General features: G+C 38.0%; 1 protein-coding gene across 1 annotated transcript in view; it reads right to left on the bottom strand.

Annotated features, from left to right (window-relative positions):
* Window positions 1-1,812: 1,812 nt before the first annotated feature.
* Window positions 1,813-19,774, bottom strand: part of LOC133533118 (fatty acyl-CoA reductase 1-like) — a 41,515-nt gene continuing 23,553 nt past the window's right edge. The window contains exons 3-14 of the mRNA XM_061872077.1: window positions 19,624-19,717; window positions 12,777-12,943; window positions 11,642-11,732; window positions 10,941-11,086; window positions 10,206-10,315; window positions 9,538-9,609; window positions 8,972-9,092; window positions 8,013-8,135; window positions 6,180-6,299; window positions 4,761-4,912; window positions 4,403-4,508; window positions 1,813-3,049 (exon numbers count right to left, since the gene is read on the bottom strand). Coding sequence (XP_061728061.1) covers window positions 2,923-3,049; window positions 4,403-4,508; window positions 4,761-4,912; window positions 6,180-6,299; window positions 8,013-8,135; window positions 8,972-9,092; window positions 9,538-9,609; window positions 10,206-10,315; window positions 10,941-11,086; window positions 11,642-11,732; window positions 12,777-12,943; window positions 19,624-19,717 — 1,429 coding nt within the window. The 3' untranslated portion in view covers window positions 1,813-2,922. The remainder of the gene's footprint in view (window positions 3,050-4,402; window positions 4,509-4,760; window positions 4,913-6,179; window positions 6,300-8,012; window positions 8,136-8,971; window positions 9,093-9,537; window positions 9,610-10,205; window positions 10,316-10,940; window positions 11,087-11,641; window positions 11,733-12,776; window positions 12,944-19,623; window positions 19,718-19,774) is intronic.

The following is a 19,774-nucleotide window of genomic DNA, read 5'->3' on the forward strand; positions in this document are numbered from 1 at the left end:
TTCTCTTTCTTCCTCTATATGTATTGTATAACTGTGTACTTATACTGAAATAAATGATATTCTATTCTATTCTATTCTAAGAACTAAAAGGAATGAAATCCCACCACGGACCGCTAGGAACTAGTTCATCTTAAGCGCTCTTAATCGGTCTCGGTCCTTTAGTTTAGTAGTCGGTACGTCGGTACCTAGTAACAAATAGTCTATAGCGGTGTCCCTCTCGCTCACTAGATAACGACAGCCACGGACAGAAACGATTTAGCTCCTTCCTTTCCTTCGGACATCAACACAAATAAAATACTTCCGAAAAAAAATATGTATCTGGATTTTCATACTAAGAATTAATTTTACTTGATATTCTAATACAAAAATAGTCAATATATTCCATTTCCTATCGAAATACCACAATCTATCGAACATTTTCGATGTATTACTATTTATCGATGTAGTGAAGCTTGCACATCACTACGCTTGACCGGTTTTGTTATGAAAAACTATGTGGGTAAGGTTGCGTCAGCTAACATGCAATGTACGTCATAGATCAATGGATCTAATGCCGGTAACACACGCGGGTTGCTTCTCGTCGAGCGAGGACGTGTACCATTAACAGGATGCTTTTAATTTTCGAATTTTAAAAACTATTTGGGCCTACATATAGGCCTGGTGATAAGCGGTCACCATAGCAAATGTAAGGGTGTCACGTGCACGTCGTTGTCCTCATAGAGCCTTATTGAGTCCTTTACAAGACAGACCGTAAAACCATAAAATTAGAAGGAAGCAAGAAATATGATGCACCGCGCGAAACTTGCGTAGGAAGATATGGCCATCGTGCGGGTTTTTAACTTTTATCTTAACTCTGAAAATACAGGTTGTTAAATTACTTAGTCATTTACGGGGTGAATATAGGTCATACTGAGGCACAGTTACTATGAGACGAACCCCGAAATCGCGGGAACCAACCCCGAAAACTGGCTTTTTCATACATTTGACCTGTGTGACCTTGATATTTTCTATGGGAGTTTATATTGTCGCGATTACGGGATTGGTATGTACCATAGTAAAAGTTTCTTAATATGACATATTTATTCAGCCCGTAAATGATTGCGGGTGACTAAATAAACACCCTGTATAGGTACTGCTGTTTAAAATTTTGGTCGTCAGTGGGTGTAGCACGGTCGCATTTTTATCACTTGTCACTATGCCTGTCACTTTCGCCGTCCACGTTGGAGGCATATTGTGCAGACGCAGGTGCGTCAGTTTGAAGCCAGGCGGCTCACAGAACTCGACGCTAAGCGCGACGAGCTGAAGGCCAGACCACCTGCGGCCATACTTTACAATTATGTCGGAGGGGTGCTGACTTGCAACGAGTGTGGTCGTACATTTGCTGCAAAAATTGGCTATATCAGTCACCTGAGAGCGCACCAGCGACGCTCTCAGCGGTAGAACGCAGTCGCTGTGGTCGAAAACGGCTAGGAGATGATGATGACTTGTTAGAAGGCATAGTGACAAGTGATAAAAATGCGACTGTGCTACTCATACAGCTGACGCAGCGGCATCATGGTCGCATTTTTATCACCTGCCATGTCATGCGTCACTTTCGCACTCACATACTTGTTAGAACGTGACAGGCATGGTGACAAATGATAAAAAATCGACCATCTTAGCCCAGCTGGTCCCTCGGCTATATCACTATATCACTAGCTATTTTATACTAAATGACTGTATATCCTAATTATACATATACCTAACCCTAAGTTATTTTCTTCTCCGCATTCGGGTAATAAGGGTTACTGAGGTGAATAAATAAAATACTCGTTATATAAAAATGATTTATTTCACAGAAAAAGTCTTGTTCATATAAAAGTACAAAATCTTACAAGTTCTACGCCCGCGCCCTCTAACCCATTAGCTGTATAACAATGAACTCTAACGTCTAAATTTAAGGTCCATGCTTGCTAAAATTAGTAGTACAGGAATCGCAGAATAAATGGTAACTTAAGATATTTATTAAAGCTTATTATTGAATCTAGGAAATTCTACTAAATCTATACAAAATCATGGACACATTAGCTGAACAGTCGGCATCAATAGTAGCGGATAATGGATAAAGCAATGCGCCAAAAGTATCCACAATGGAATACTTTCCCAATCACCAGCGGTATCATGGTCATGTTTTTGTCACTTGTCATATCGTGCGTCACTTTCGCACTTACATATTTGTTAGAGCGTTACAGATATGGTGACAAATGATAAACAGCCGTCCATCTTAGCCCTGCAGAGATTTCTATAGTTCCATATATCTCTATACTTCGCGTTCAAAAGTATGTCACAATGTAGATGTTTTGCATATAGAGATATATCTCTTTTTGTTAAGCTGTTAGAGAATTTTGACGTCTACTTTGATCAGCTACTTTTAAAACTGACTGAACACAAAACTAACATCGATTTGAGCATTACACACTTACAGGTAACAAGGACTTGATACAAAAAAAACTAAACTACCATTAAAACTTAATTTTTACAGAATACTACAGGTAACACACCGCGGCCATTTTGTCCACACGAAGTATGGTGGCCATGGCTTGAAGGTAACTAGGATATTATCTTTTGTATTATTAATATATTTGAGATTCTAACTAGGTATATCTTTTCCAATATCTTGGAAAAATATTTTTTTAATCATTTTACATCATATACTTAGCTAAAAAGGTTCTTGATCGGATTTGATCTTCCTCTTAGTCTATAAAATATTTTTAGCTCAATGAGAAATAATAAATGATTTATTAGCAATCCAACCCCGTTATCTTGCATTTCTCTATTTTCTTGTCGCAAAAATAATATAAAAGGTTATAGGTTATAGGTCTAGTTTCTCCTCTGAATTCAGTTAGTCTTAATTAACTTATCAGGTAGTGGGACTAGCTGAGGTTATGTGGAGATGGGCTCAGGGGTGGGGGTGGGGGTCGACGAGAAGAGGGGAGCGAACCACCCGCTGAGCCAGTACAGCATCAGCGCCCAGAAGCAGAGGCGGAACATAACGTCTACGCACCACATGCTGGAAATAAAAATATAATTAGATAACCAGTACAAGTATAAATAACATTTAATTGTACAAAAGAAAAGGACACAACTCAACATACAAGGTGTAATTATCTTTTTTAAATATCTCGTCTAGTTAACTACGAAGTATATATATTAAGGCCCTGGTTTACAACCTTTACCTGGTTTTAAAGTATTGGATAGCAAATTAACAAATAAATTAACTGCTTCTTAAACTATCTTAAGTTGTAAAGGTATTTGTCTACCAGTTAAGTTTATTTCAAGATAAAACGCCAATGATGTATATTCATCAGATAACTGGCAAGTAGCTTATTCAGGATTTTATCTGGCTATTCTGAAATAGATCCTAAGTAAATATATTCATAAGTTACCGTTTCTACAAACACAATACTTACTAGTTATTTTAAGGGTATGTTTCACAATGTCCAAGTGAAGTCCTGAATAAGTTACTTGCCACTTATCTGACGAATACACACTATACACAATCTTCAAATAAGCTTAACTGGTAGATAAGGTGTTAAGTTTAGCAGCAAGTTTTATCTGACAATTAATTTATTTGCTGATTAGCCATCCACTTTACTCAGACCCTAAGTGTGATTGAGCATCACGCCTAAAAAGCCTTAATATCCATTGGTTTTTCAATGGCTTGTCAGTTTAAATTTATAATAAAATTTCTTGGTGGAAAATAAATACAAAAAAAAACAGGTGTTTTATGACTACGGTACGGTTACAGCGGTGTTTCTTGCTAATTTATTTTATTTATTTACGTTTATTTATTCAGACAACAAGATCCACAAATTTTTTAGTACTTATTATTAAAGCTAAAACATAAAATCTATGTTAATGTTCGTAACTAACGAATGACAAAGTATTTAAGCTAAGCGCCTTAACGAAAATTACGCGCAAAATACAAGGATTTGTTGAGTCTATAGGCATCTCAAAGCACTCGTAGGAGTCTAGCCAAGTGGCAATAGTTTAAGGAAATGCGAATGAAACTTTAATAATATCTGTGAAAAGATTTCATGGCTTTTGTTCGCCGACCCTAACACTCCGCACCTTCTTTGAGCTCTGGCAACCTTACTCACCGGCAGGAACACAACACTATGAGTAGGGTCTAGTGTTATTTGGCTGCGGTTTTCTGTAAGGTGGAGGTACTTCCCCAGTTGGGCTCTGCTCTGGATCTGGAATGACATCCGCTGTGTGTGCCCTACCACACAAAGCGAGATGACATTCACAATGCCCATACCTCTCTTGTGTACGTAGTTTAAGGACGTACCCGGGCCCACGGGTTCTGATAGGGTACAGTTCTCGAAATATCGTGAAATGTCTAACACAACACACAACTTACACTTTCATGTGTCTCTTGGCGGCAGGGATGGTGTCATCAGTCTCCTTCAAGATGTAGCGACGAGCGGACAGGATGCAGTCCTCGAAGTATCGAGAGATATCCAGACCTGCACACAAAATAAATATTATAGGACATTATTACACAAATTGACTAAGTCCCACAGTGAGCGCAATAAGGCTTATGTTGTAGGTACCTAGACAACGATATATATATATATTATATAATTATAAATACATAGAAAACACCCATGACTCAGAAACAAATATCCGTGTTCATCCCTCCCACGGGTTGAGAAATAAGATTATTTCTGCCTGCCCTAGCACTATTTCTTGCATTAGTACTACCCCAATATACGCACCAATGGCATCCACTTTATAGTCCTCTCTCTCCCGCGGGTTGAGATCTTTCCTGAGTGTCTGCGCGATGTCAGATTGGAAGTCCCACTGGTTGTTGGTGTAGTATTCGAACACCTCGAAGCCTTTGTTGATACGCCTTTGCACGCGACACAGTCTGTGAATAGAGAATTAACAATAAAGCATGTTATCAGACTTAAACCAGGTTGCACCACACACACAGTTAAGAGGCTGTCAATACCTAAAGCGCGCACACTGTCTATTTGTATCGGAGTAAATGAGATAGCACTGTCGCATGTTACTGGGCCTGGGCAAGGGAATAATAAGAAAAATATTTAAATAAAAAAAAGTGGATTATTAGTGTAATATTTAACTCGACCAAGGTTTAGATATAAATGTTTTGAAATTGTGATTTTAATTGCAGACCCATAAGTCAAAACAATAAAGACATAAAACCGTTTAATTGTGATTTTAAGACCAATCTTTGCAATTATTTTCTATCGAGCCGATTTCGTTCAATCGTGTATCGAGTACGACCACGGTCTTTGAAATATAATTAATATGAACATATATTTTTCTTACTTGACTAAAACAAATAGTCTTTCTTAAAAAACTGTTTAAGTAACATCAATTTCAAGGACATTGGGTGTTGACAGCCTCTTAATGAACAAAGAAACATTTTCAGCCAAAAAGGTACTAATTGTCGGTCGTCAATAAGGCGCTATTTCCACATAGCTTCAATTTGAAATCATTTATGTGGTACCGTTTGGTAGAAAACGTCACAAATACATATATAAATAAATAAATAATAAATAAATATTATAGGACATTATTACACAAATTGACTAAGTCCCACAGTAAGCTCAATAAGGCTTGTGTTGAGGGTACCTAGACAACGATATATATAATATATAAATATTTATAAATACTTAAATACATAGAAAACGCCCATGACTCAGGAACAAATATCCATGCTCATCACACGAATAAATGCCCTTACCAGGATTTGAACCCGGGACCATCGGCTTCATAGGCAGGGTCACTACCCACGAGGCCATACCGGTCGTCATAGGTCGTGATGTACTGTATTATTTATATATTTTCTGTATTGAGGTGTGCAACAATAGTACATTACGATACAAGTGCGAAAAATAGGAAATTCGAAACGAGGGGCGATAAATTAAAACACGACCGAAGGGAGTGTTTTAAATCGACACGAGTTGCGAATTACCTATTCGCACATGTATCGTACAACGTTTTACAGTACATATGGCTCTTTAAATGTTCGACACAGTAACGTAATATGCTAATTTTCGCACTAGGGCTATAAAGTAGCACCATATGTACTGTAAAGAGTATTTATATGGTATTGTAGGTACGTTTACGATCTCACATCAATGACGGCTTAATCCAAGGGTACTTACACAGGCTTGTACCCAAGAACGAAGAGAAGACAGTCCACCAACATAGCGGGGAACCAGTGGAACAACACCATGCAGATGTTGTGGTATAGCCTTGAGTGCTTCATCGATCCACCAGGATACCTGAAAGGAAGAATATTCATCATAAAATCATTTGCTATAAGTTATATTTTTTAAATGGCAGTCTTGACTCACTTTGGTTTATATAAATTCATAAAAAAAAAAAAACATATTCATTGACGACCGGTCTGGCCTAGTGGGTAGTGACCCTGCATATGAAGCCGATGGTCCCGGGTTCAAATCCTGGTAATGGCATTTATTAGTGTGATGAGCACGGATATTTGTTCCTGAGTCATGGGTGTTTTCTATGTATTTAAGTATTTATAAATATTTATATATTATATATATCGTTGTCTAGGTACCCTCAACACAAGCCTTATTGAGCTTACTACATAGGTAAGGTATATGCATAGGCGTAGAAAAAATGAGTAAGCATAAAGTGCTCACTCCATACATCAGTTTTGTTAACAAAACGCTTATTATTTTCGTAGTCGACATCTAGCGTCAAATAGCGGATTTATCAGTACCGCTACTTGACACTAGATGTCACGAGTGTCGCGACTAACGAAGAGTGTATTGCTCAAATTTTTTCAACTAATATTACAAGTAGAAGGAGTTGAAACTAGAGTTCCAGTTAACCCGATTATAATATTAGCTGATAATTGTTGAGCATTAGACTTTTCGTTCGTAGCGACATCTATTGTCAATTAGCAGTATTATCGGCTTCGAAAATAATAAACTATTTAGTAAGAAAACTGATGTATGACGTGAGCACTTTATACTTACTTATTTTCATTCATTCATTAATCTTTTATATGTGTATGGTGGGTTTAAACCAAAGAGTAAAGTAAGTATATGTTCAAACCTCGGTTGTGCTGTATAGACCAGAAAAAAACTTTCTGGAACTTCTGGAAAAATAGGTTGCAGTGGAACACTCGAATCGGGTATATAATAAAAAAAATATTGAAGTGGATTTTTCGTCCAGCGTCAATATCTTCTCCAGTGACGCAAACTTTTGTATTCTGCAATCTATCTACTTTGTCTTAAGAGGCTGGCAATATCTAAAGCGCGCACACTGTCTATTTCTATCGGAGTAAATGAGATAGCACTGTCGACTGTCGCATGTTACTGGGCCTGGGCAAGGAAATAATAAGAAAAATAATTAAATAAAAAAAAGTGGATTATTAGTGTAATATTTTACACAACCACGGTTTAGATTAGATATATAAATGTTTTGAAATTGTGATTTTAATTGCAGACCCATAACTCAAAAAAGACATAAAACCGTTTAATTGTGATTTTAAGACCAAACTTTGCAATTATTTTGTATCGAGACGATTTCGTTTAATCATGTATCGAGTACAACCACGGTCTTTGAAATATAATTAATAAGAACATATATTTTTCTTACTTGACTAAAACAAATAGTCTTTCTTAAAAAACTGTTTAAGTAACATCAATTTCAAGGACATTGGGTGTTGACAGCCTCTTAAGGTTGACTGAAAAAGAATGCATTATGCTTATATTAACTTCGCGTTTTGTACTGTAAGGTTTTTTGTACAATAAAGGTTAAGTAAAATATGGAGATTATATTTCAAAATAAACACAAAAAAAAACTTAAAAAAAAAACAAAACATAAGACTAACTTAAGTCTAGTCAAAAAGACCCCCCCGTGTTGTCCCCGGCGCAAAGGTACCCATAACGCTAGCCGCGTTGTCACGTTGAATGGCGATAGATAAGATGGTTAAATAAATAAATAAATAAATGTCCGCTTACCAGGCGACTCCGTTAAGCGGCACTCTGTTCATGATGATCTCTCGCCCAGCCTCGATCATCTCTGACCATGTCACCTTGATTTCAGCTGATGATGTCAAGTTCACTATGTTCACGTTCTTGACGCTGAAAATTTAATCAAATAAGTAGGTAAGTAAGTAGTAGTAATTATAGGGTCCGTCTAGTCTAACTTTGCAGCGAATTAAACAGAACAAGGTGAAGGAGTGTTATATTAATAAATAAATAAAATAAATAAATATTATAGGACATTATTACACAAATTGACTAAGTCCCACAGTAAGCTCAATCAGGCTTGTATTGAGAGTACTTAGACAACGATATATATAAATATTTATAAATACTTAAATACATAGAAAACACCCATGACTCGGGAACAAATATCAATGCTCATCACACGAATAAATGCCCTTACCAGGATTTGAACCCGGGACCATCAGCTTCGTAGGCAGGGTCACTACCCACTAGGCCAAACCGGTCGTCAAATCGGTCGGTTGGTACCTATACTAAATCAGAGACGCTTTCTATATATATTTTCGTACATTGACCGGCCTCTTGCTATATCTATCGCACGGTTGTGCGTGCCCGGGATCGCGGATATCATGTTTTTAAGTCTAAACACAGTAATCGATAAGTTCGATCAAAAAAAACTTGCGCATTTTTAGAAGCATTTTTATTTTTTTTTATTTTTGTGCAATAATAGTTAAAAATTTTATTCATATTTGTGCAAAAACACTCGCGTTTTACTTCTACCTATGTTCGTATTTTATTACTATCAAGCGAAAGTCAAGAAATCAGGTTTTGAATCGATGAAATTATTAGAGAAAGGCCTAAAGATTGGTAATAAAAAAATTTGACAACCGTATTTTGTTCTAAAAATCTGCTAGGATTTTTGAAAAACCTGCCGCCTGAACCTACGCGCCTTAAACTCAATCAATACTTACTGATTCTCAATGAATTCCCAAGCGCAAATCATGATGCCGTTGATAAACACGTCGACAGGCAAGTAGTCAGCGTAGCTGTTGCTCTTGCAGTACATGGATCTGATGACGCCTTTACCTGCCCCTGAAACACGACATCATCAAGAGTTATGGACAGATCTCCTCACCTACAAGAGCGGACGGGGAGACTGGTAATTCGATCTACTCTTGTAAGGTTATTCTAGAGCTCATTTGCAACGATTTAAGCCTGATAATCAGGGGTCTAAATGAATTAGTTTGCAAATTATTGGACTTTTTAGTGTATTAAACAAAATACAGATGAGAAAAACCATATCTTTCGTTATGTGTGGTGGTCAAGAATCGAAGGTTCAAACTCCGGTTGTGTTGTCACAGAATAACTAATAGTACTACCGTGTGTTGTTTAAAGCATAAAAATCGTTCTCGAAGAAATGCAAGAAGAAATAAAACCCCAAATTCCGTGAGGATCCTTATTATACATAGACAAGAGATTGATAAATTGGAACAATGGTAGAAAGACGATAAAGAGTTTAATAAAAAGTGAAACATACCAATGAGCAATCCCGTGGGCCCGTTAATATTGTCAGTCCAGCCGGGGATCGGCTCTTGCCAGATCGGGATCACTGAAAGTAGATTAAAGACGCTATTCAGTATAGATGAAAATACTCTACTAAGTTATATGTGAGGCAGTCTCTCACAACTGATGCAGATGAATGAGATGAATGAGAGAGATGTCTCATAATGAGAAAGTATAATAGCTGCTTTCACATTATACAATAAATAAATAATAAATAAATAAATATTATAAGACATTATTACACAAATTGACTAAGTCCCACAGTAAGCTCAATAAGGCTTGTGTTGAGGGTACTTAGACAACGATATATATAATACATAAATATTTATAAATACTTAAATACATAGAAAACACCCATGACTCAGGAACAAATATCTATGCTCATCACACGAATAAATGCCCTTACCAGGATTTGAACCCGGGACCATCGGCTTCGTAGGCAGGGTCACTACCAACTAGGCCAGACCGGTCGTCAAACAACATACAATACAACATACAACACAGTACATACAACATAGTATGTACAAAGAACATAATACATATAGTTTTAGAGTCCTTAATAGTGGTAGGATTTTTTTCAGCTAGTCTGGAACTTTTTAAGGACTATACCTATGTACTAGGGACATTTTAAGGACTACTTACCAATAGACGGCCGCAGCACGACGGCTGGGATCTCGTTCATTGCCTCGACGACTATAGCTTCGCCAAGCGCCTTCGTAAACGCGTAGGAATTGGGTAGCTTTTGCAGGAGCCTGTGAACATAATGTACTCAATGTAACCATTGGTATATGACAAATGAGCAGAACAATCTTCTTGATGTTGCAATTGGAACAGCTCTACTTGAACCAACTGGCAAAGCTGGAGATGGAGATGACGGCAAGGGACCTAAACGGTGTGATCTGAATACAAAACGTATACTCCCGCTGTTACTGTTGCTTCATCCAACCACTCCACAGACTGGATGATCTTATGAGGGTCTGCAGGGGGAGAGTAGAGCTTTTCTCCTAGAAGGTTCTAGAACTTGTAACTCAAATGAGCGTCACAGCGGCTACTGTCGCTTTATCCATCCACTCCATGGACTGTATGATCTGGCCTGCAAGGGGAGGGTAAGGTTTTCTTCTGGAAGGTTCTAGCAGTTGGTACTCACATGGGCGTCACAGTGGCCATGGTCGCTTCATCCATCCACTCCATCGACTGTATAATCTGGTGAGGGTCTGCAGGGGGGTGGGTAGGGTTTTTCTTCTGGAAGGTTCTAACAGTTGATAATCACATGGGCGTCACAGCGGCCACGGTTGCTTCAATCCATCCACTCCATCGACTGTATGATCTGGTGAGGGTCTGCAAGAAGAGTGTAGGGCTTTTCTTCTTGAAACTTACGTGGGAGTCACAGCGGCTACTGTTGCTTCATCCATCCATTCCATAGACTGGATGATCTGGTGAGGGTCTGCAGGGGGAGGGTAGGGTTTTTCTTCTAGCAGCTTCTCGTGGAGGTGGCAGTAAGCGGTCGAGATGTGAATCATCAGCTATAAGACACAAAAAGAATACAATAAGATAAAATAGGTTTAGAAAGGTTTCAACAAAACTTCAAAGTAGAGTCGAAGGAAAGAGATGAATGTATGTAGTTTATGTATTGTTGGTTGCCACAGAACTTAATTTCGAGGTCCGGACTATAATTGGTGTTAAAAGCGTCACGTTCTGTTTATAAATATATTTAACCTCTCATAATTCTCCAGTTTTTTTTTATTCTAAGCGACAAACAGCAATAATAGAGGCTGTTCTTTTTTTCGGAATCGGATCTAAATTCGGAAAAACAATTTTAAAAAGTCGGGTGATAACGGGATGCACAGGCTGCCTAACACGATTCATTGTGGCAACGCGATGAGCGCGATGGGATGGAAGGGCTCGAGACGGGTTGCTTGACTAGTTTTTTGTATTTGTGTCTTTCTTTTTAGTTAAGTTTTAATTGAATTTAGTTTATATTCCATTTATAAGTTCTTTTTTCTGAATTTACGAGTAAAGTTCTGTCTTTTGTTTGGTTAAAAAAAACCCTAGCCAAACTGAATAGCAAATGAACTTACCTGTAGATGCTTGCACTCCTTAGCCAGCTGCACGATTAGCTTGGTGCCGCGCACGTTCAGCATTACGGCTTTCTTCAGCTCCTCGTCAAATCTGAAAAATAACTTACTATATTATCAAGTACCCTATATTTTAATATCTTGCCGAAAACATTTTTTTTATCAGACGAATACATAGGTATTTAAAATTCGGATACCCACTAAAAAGATCGAATTAATGGTTAAAGGCATGTACATGCGCGTGCGCTAAAATGTTAGAGCTATGCATACGTTTCGCAAGCGATTTACCGTCTCTTATATGGATCTGTCTGTATACAAAGCTGACATGCACGTATCACGTGTACACAGGCCTTTAATAGTAAAAAATAAGATAACAATGTTAAAATGAAATGCAAAACCAGATCCAGATCTCTGTTCGTGGCGAGCTTACCAACTGGCGTATGTATGACGATGTCTATCTCTTAAATGATTCTCTGTCGATGACGCCCAGACCTGATACACTGATTCATGACCTACGTCTCATCTTGTCCAAGATAGGCTGGACTGTGTTAAAAATTATCAGGACTAGATCTGCCTCTTTTACTAATGGTTGACCACCATGCCAAATAGACGCGATTATATGACGTCGAGTTGCGGAGACCAAGCCCACGAATACCTATAACCTACTAATGGTACTTTTTTTGTAATAATAGTACTTAATGGTAGCAGCAGTGTGCCTGATAATCTTTAACTCTTTAAGGCTCCTCTGACGGTCAGCAGTGCTCAGACCGAGGTCTGGTTCATTGACTCCTGAGATGGCAGTCATCTTGTCCAGAAAAGTGTTTTAAAGATGTTATGATGATACCTGATAGTGGCAGCAGCATGGATGATAATATCAGTCTTCAAGGATCCTCTGACGGTCAGCAGGGCTCAGGCCAAGGTCTGGTTCACTGACTCCTGAATTGACAGTCATCTTGTCCAGAAAAGTGTTTTTAAGATGTTATGATGATACCTGATAGTGGCAGCAGCATGGATGATAATATCAGTCTTCAAGGACCCTCTGACGGTCAGCAGGGCTCAGGCCAAGGTCTGGTTCACTGACTCCTGAATTGACAGTCATCTTGTCCAGAAAAGTGTTTTAAAGATGTTATGATGATACCTGATAGTGGCGGCAGCATGAATGATAATATCAGTGTCTTCAAGGATCCTCTGACGGTCAGCAGGGCTCAGGCCGAGGTCAGGTTCGCTGGCGTCTCCTGAAATGAGGGTCATCTTGTCCAGGAGAGGCTGGACGCCGCCGCGCATGGTCCGGAGTTTTTCGAATAGCTGGAAGATAATATATTCGTGTAAGAGTTTATTAATAACAAAGAAGAATAGTCATGTCATAGTTTATTTATTTTAATAGTAACTTCGAAGTATTTTTTAATTTCATTAGTGCGCTACATAACAACGATTTTACATACAATTATTTGCTATTTTATTGTTTTATGTATTCAGAATACCGCCCTGAAAACAGCTCTTTTCATGTGCTGCCGGCTCGAGTATTTAAATTACTTATATTTTTCTGACGGGACAGATAAAAAAAAAAATTGAGATAGAAAATGTGCCTTAAAAATTTCTCAGATTACTGGCAAAAATTTATTTGGTTTGAAAATGCCATCACAAAATAATCCGCACAATTCATTGTATGAAAAATCGAATTTCGTTAAAGTTCTCCATACAAAACGCCAATTACAAAAACCTATAGATTAAAAATTTGGCTCAGATCGCCGTCAACGAGCAACAACGAAGCCTGGCCGTATTTCCTCGCTGTATGCCGATACTAACACGCTATTACGCTAACTCTGCGTCATATTGATTGGGAATATGTCTAATAACGCTAAAAGAAATAAAAATCTAACCGATCCAGCCGTCTACAAAAGATCTGGGAACATCGAAAAATAAGTAAGTAAATATTCTTTATTGTGCACCATACAGTTAAAAATAGACAGGAAATGAAAAAACACGTAAAAGTTAGGTAACAATAGGCGGTCTTATCGCTAAGAAGCGATCTCTTCCAGACAACCTTTGGGTAGCAGGAAACTATGAACTTACAACATTGAACGGGTAGTGCCGATATACATATAATTCAACAAAATGAAGACGCAAACAATATAATACATACCTACAACTAATAAAATAAATATATATATACATGCATTATATATATCATACAATCATAAATAAAGGCAAGTTAAGGCAGCGAAAGGTAATGAGTCTTCAAAAGATTTTTGAAAACGGGAAGGGATTTAGCACGTCTAATGGCAAAGCATTCCACAACCGAACAGCACGAAAAGAAAAAGAGTTGCTATAAAATTTCAGCACAGCAGACCGAGGAAAGATAGTTGAAACGCTTTTTAAGATATAGAGGGGGGGGTTTAAGATAAAATACAAAAGAAACAAAGATTCTAACGAATAGAGAACCTCTTCTTTTAAAACTGCTTATGATAAGTGACGATAGGTCATTAACTCACATTGTTAGGTCTAATGTCTGAACCTATTCTATACTCTATTGTTTACGATTTGCGTAATATATTGTTAAGTATTGTAGCATTATCAGTACCCCTAGTGTAAATTTGATCGACATCATAACGTGACGAACGCGTTTGCGTTAAGTCTCATTTTGTATAGGATTTTGAGTTTCCAAAACGTCCCGCTTGGCGCACTCTTTCTAAATCCAATACAAAATGAGACTAAACGCAAACGCGTACGTCACGTTTCAAAATCGAATTTAGTTACACTAGGGGTACAGAAGGCCCGGCTTACGATGGTTTGTATTAAGTGCGAGTTTATACATTTAACTGCATATCTATACACTTCTAAAAAAATTCCATTCTCCATGATTTTCAGTATGTTATTGACATAATGAAAAACTAGGTTTACAGGTTTTCCTTTTTTACTATAACCTATAAACCTAGACTATATTATGCTGAAACGATCGACATCGAAATCAAAGTGATTTGGCAATATTTAGTTAGTGGAAACCAATTTATCCCCAATCCCAAATTTTATAGAAACAAAAAACCCTGTTAAAATCATAATTCTCGAAATTTTCCATCGAATGCATTTTCAACAAACTATCATCATTCGATTAGATTAAAGTTTTTACAGTACATATGGTGCTACTTTACCGCACTAGTGCGAAAATTAGCATATTACGTTACTGTGTCAAACATTTAAAGGCAAATGCCCAATGTATACTGTAAAACGTTGTACGATACATGTGCGAATAGGTAATTCGCAACTCGTGCCGATTTAAAACACTCCCTTCGGTCGTGTTTTAATTTATCGCCACTCGTTTCGAATTTCCTTTATTTCGCACTTGTATCGTAATGTACTATTAGAATTCTGCACTAGCACTGTATAAAAATACGCGGACAAATAATTATTAGGAATATTTTTCTTACTTACTTACACATGTTTAACAATATGCCTTTAAAAATTTAAACTACAATCATTTTATAACAGTAGTCGCCTCTGTGGCCTAGGCCTCCCCCATGCGTTTCCACACTTTTCTATCGAGGGCCTATTGCATCCACGAATTACAATAAACGCAATATTGACGTAGTAAAAAGTCAATAATCGTCATATGAACATGTGGTACACCATGATCAGTGGGCCACGGCCGCAACCTTGGCCGCTCACCGGGTTGCCCAAGCGGTTGATCAAGCGGCTTGACCAAATTTGCCGACCTTGGTTTTGTGAAGGTTGAGTGGTCTTTGCGCAGACTTTTTCGAAGTAGATTTTTTGAAAAGATAGAGATTAGATGAAGTAGGATTTTTTGATCAAGCAAACGGATGTTTTGCGTGATCGGAAATTCACATTGTGGTTCGTGTTCCCGAGTTATTAAGGGTCCCCAGCAAGCTCGGTTCTCCATACAAACGTAGTGACGCTCTCATTTCAAAACGACTAGCCAGATTGCTCTGAAACTTTGTACTTACAATAGGATAAGGTATATGTAGGTCCTGTAAAAAAAAGCGCTGGTAGCCTAGCGGTAACAGCGTGCGACTTGCAATCCGGAGGTCGTGGGTTCAAACCCCGGCTCGTACCAATGAGTTTTTCGGAACTTATATACGAAATATCATTTGATATTTACCCGTCGCTTTTCGGTGAAGGAAAACATCGTGAGGAAACCGGACAAGGCCTAGTTTACCCTCTGGGTGGAAGGTCAGATGGCAGTCGCTTTCGTAAAAACTAGTGCCTACGCCAAATCTTGGGATTAGTTGTCAAGCTGACCCCAGGCTCCCACGAGCCGTGGCAAAGTGCTGGGACAACGCGAGGAAGAAGAAGAGATATGTAGGGCCTGTAATTAGTTTATGTAGCTTCAGGTACCTACCATAGTTAAAAAAATACAGCGAATTAAAATGTTTCATACAATATTTGTATTTGCTCACAATTTAATAAAACTTTGCGTTTTAAATAACACTTGCTCAGCCTATACCATCAAAACCGGTGCCAACTTAGCTTGGTCTGTCAATCGAAGAAATATCGAATATTCTATATAGTTCTTAACCTTCAGAGTTGATATCACTATGACATTTCAAAATTTGCGAGTTATGTTTATCAAAAGCAGGTCAAGAACATATTTGTTTACGATCTAGAATTCTAGACTAGAGAGTTACAACATAAACAAAAACTAATTAGAAATGAGACCTTCAGTACAGTCGGATCCTCATTATGATACGTGAGTAATGGTAGGAACGCAGTACACCGAAAGATAGGCCTAGCCTAGCCTAGCCTAGTCAAAGCTAGGATATGTTTAAGGATTTATGAGGGCAATGACCGACTATCGGGTTATTTATTATTTATCGTATGGCATATTCTACACCACTGGATCAATAAATGGTCAAAATTAATAGAAATTATAAATACCGATCAGTTAGTGTTTTAAATTTTTGCCCGCTTCAGGTAGGCAACTGCTGCATAGGAGATGGTCTTGAGGTCTTCTGCGTGTCCTGGGTATTTAGTGAGGAGGCACTCCAATACCACGTGGTCAATCGTCTGCTTGGTGTGATCGCAATCGCCAGCAGGGGATGTGCTGGGATGACTATCGGGTAACGTAAGAATTTATATTTGACGTGACTATACGTACTATACGTATAATGACTAACGTAGACGTGAACTTTTCATTAAATATCTATCGCACTTAATTTAGTATAAAGATACGTAATTCGTGTAAAGATACAAGCAATTCTCGATCTTATGGCAAGCGACAAAATGGGACCTTTGACTAGATTCCAATCCTCGATACATATAATCTAGAGCAATTGTCACGAAAAAACGAAAACAGGTCTAATTATAGAAATAAAAATAGTTTATTCATGGCAACAATATATAGATAGAAAGAGGAGCAAAAAGAAACTTATACATAACATTACAACGTATAACATTACATTACATGACACATATTAGCCACGAAATGGTCCCGACTCAGCGTCCAAGCAATAATAGAGTAATTGACCAAGCGTTAGCGAAGGTCATCATTCCAGCTTGGACAATTAATGCTTTCGTATGTCCGGACATTCTCGTCTACATGTCGCATTTCTCAACCGATTCTCGTAAAAAATTTGAGCAGGTTCAAGAATTTACTCAAGATTTTTTTTGGCGATTCAGTCGTCGAAATAAATCTCAATGGTGGCGGAGCTATGGGCGTTCGCTAGGTCTACAACTCACAGAGACACTAGTTTTTAGACTAGTTTTAAATCATATAAACCTAGAATATATTATGCTGAAGCGATCGACATCAAAATCAAAGTGATTTGTAAAGATTTAGTTAATAGAAACCGTTTTCTCCCGAAATGGAAATTTCATCAAAAATGTACGTACGTTCGTTCAGGATCGCAAAACTATTTTTCCCACTTAATTTATGTGTGTTCAGTTGTATATTATTATCCGATTACAATAAAATTAAACAGTTATAATATTGGCTTGATTACAATTTATGGAGAAAGAATAACTTTAACCCTTAATAGGGTGCTAGGAGTATATTTCCCATCAATATTATTGGGTGTTCTAATCTCTCTGAAGGCAGATATATCCCTCCTTATGTCAAATATAAAAAGTACATTAGTTTCGCCATGTCCGTCTGTCTGTCTGTCCGGGGCTTTGCTCCGTAATCGTTAGTGCTAGAAAGCTGCAATTTGACATGGCATCAAACATTGCGACGAAAGGTAAAATAAAACCTACAAAATAAAATATTTGTAGTGTACAAAATACAAAATGTTTTTGTATTGATTTTGTTGTTTGTATCAAACGTTGGATTAAGTCTTTTAAAAAGAATAAGAGTCTTTTACAATAAATTTTTGGTAAATAATTTCGGAAATAATCGGTTCGAAAAAAAAACCATCTAACCATGGGTCCAAAAAATATGAAAATAATCACGAAACACAAGCTTTCAATGAAAAATTTAGCGAACGTGATCAGTCAAGCCGTTTATGAATAATTATAATGTACATGATACTTACTAATAGCCCCCGTTTAGCCTGTTTAGAATGGTGACTACGGAACCCTGCACTGAGCAAGACCCGACATGCTCTTGACCGATTTTATTATTGAAGTACAGGCAAAGCATCCTAACAGGTATTTGTGGTCACAGATAATAACCACTACGTTTACGTTGAATGAGACGTTTTAGTTCGTCTGAAAATGTCAACCGCAGTTGCAACATGTTTCTCAGGGGCGCCGGTAAAGCCGGTTAAGTGGTCGGTTGAGGTTACCCATCACTCACTGGAAATGCCTACACTATCAGCTACACTTCCCTTATATGTGTAAGCAATTCACGGGCTTGGTACTTTTTAACCGACTTCAAAAAAGGAGGAGGTTCTCAATTCGACTGTTTTTTTTTGTATATATTTTACTTGAAATCTCCGAGAATCGTGAACCGATTTTTTTGATTGAACGGGTATAACCCCGAGATGGTCCCGTTGGCACCAAGTCGGGGTCTGATGATGGGATCTTGGAGAAATCGAGGGAGCTCTTCAAATGCTATAGGTATATATATGTATGGCGCTTTTGGTAATATTTGAAGTCGGTTTTATTTTTTGTTATTAAGATTTGTCTACGGGTCGTAAGTGGGGCTCCCCGCGATTTTCATCTATTTTTGACAAGCTTTGAGTCCTTACTCCTACATTTGCACTATAGATAGAATTATAAGACAAACGTCTATCGGTTCTTCAATCTTTTATCTCCATTCTGGTCGGCCGGATTTTGAAAGAAATGAATATTTATTTTTTTATGACTTTTTTAAACATCGTCTAAAAAAAAACATTTTTTTCGTTACTCGATTGCTGTCGCGGATCTTACAGATACGGAATCTACATATTTGGGTTCGTCTTTGACGTCTCTAAAAACTGGTTAGAGATTCTAATTCTAAACTAATTAACACAAAAGCTATGGCCAGAAAACCAGCGGTGGCAGCATGGTTCCATTTTTATCACCTGTCACTATGCCCGTCACTTTCGCACTTACATACTTGTTAGAACGTGACAGGCATGGTGACAAATGATAAAGATCCGACCATCTTAGCCCTACAGGTTTTTGGCCTAAAATTGTACCAAATATCTCGAAGACAATGAAGTAAATATGGGACAGTATATTGCTTAAAACAGTTGCTGTTAATATGATAAGCTACAAAAAACATTAGAAAACTAAGGGATTCAGATCGAAGGTCATTGGCGCCAGGGAGCCCCATAAGGCCACCAACTATCGAGCTGTCCGCAAAATCATTAGCCGTGAAAATACCAGATTTCTGACAGGACCAGCCACGACTATGGCTTTTACAACTTTAAGCTATATTAGCATAGCAGATAGCGGGTGATTAATCAAATTGCAAATTAAGAACGTGTATATTGCTACACTCACAACCGGAAGGCACCTAAGAACATTGCCATGCGTTGGATGTTCTGAAGGCGCGCAGAATCCTGACGATGCACAAGCTGTCCCCATATCTGATAATAAAAAACACTCACGGGATCGTTGAGCGTATCCTCCATGCGCTGGCGCGGCGTTTTCCCTTTTTTCTGCCGCACCAGCAGCAGGATCTGCTTCATGTCTGGACACTTCCTGAAAACGCCAAGATTTTACAATAAAACCTGCTTGGAAATACGAAAAACTCTACAC

Source organism: Cydia pomonella, chromosome 28 (genome assembly GCF_033807575.1).
Source record: "Cydia pomonella isolate Wapato2018A chromosome 28, ilCydPomo1, whole genome shotgun sequence".
NCBI lineage: Eukaryota > Metazoa > Arthropoda > Insecta > Lepidoptera > Tortricidae > Cydia > Cydia pomonella.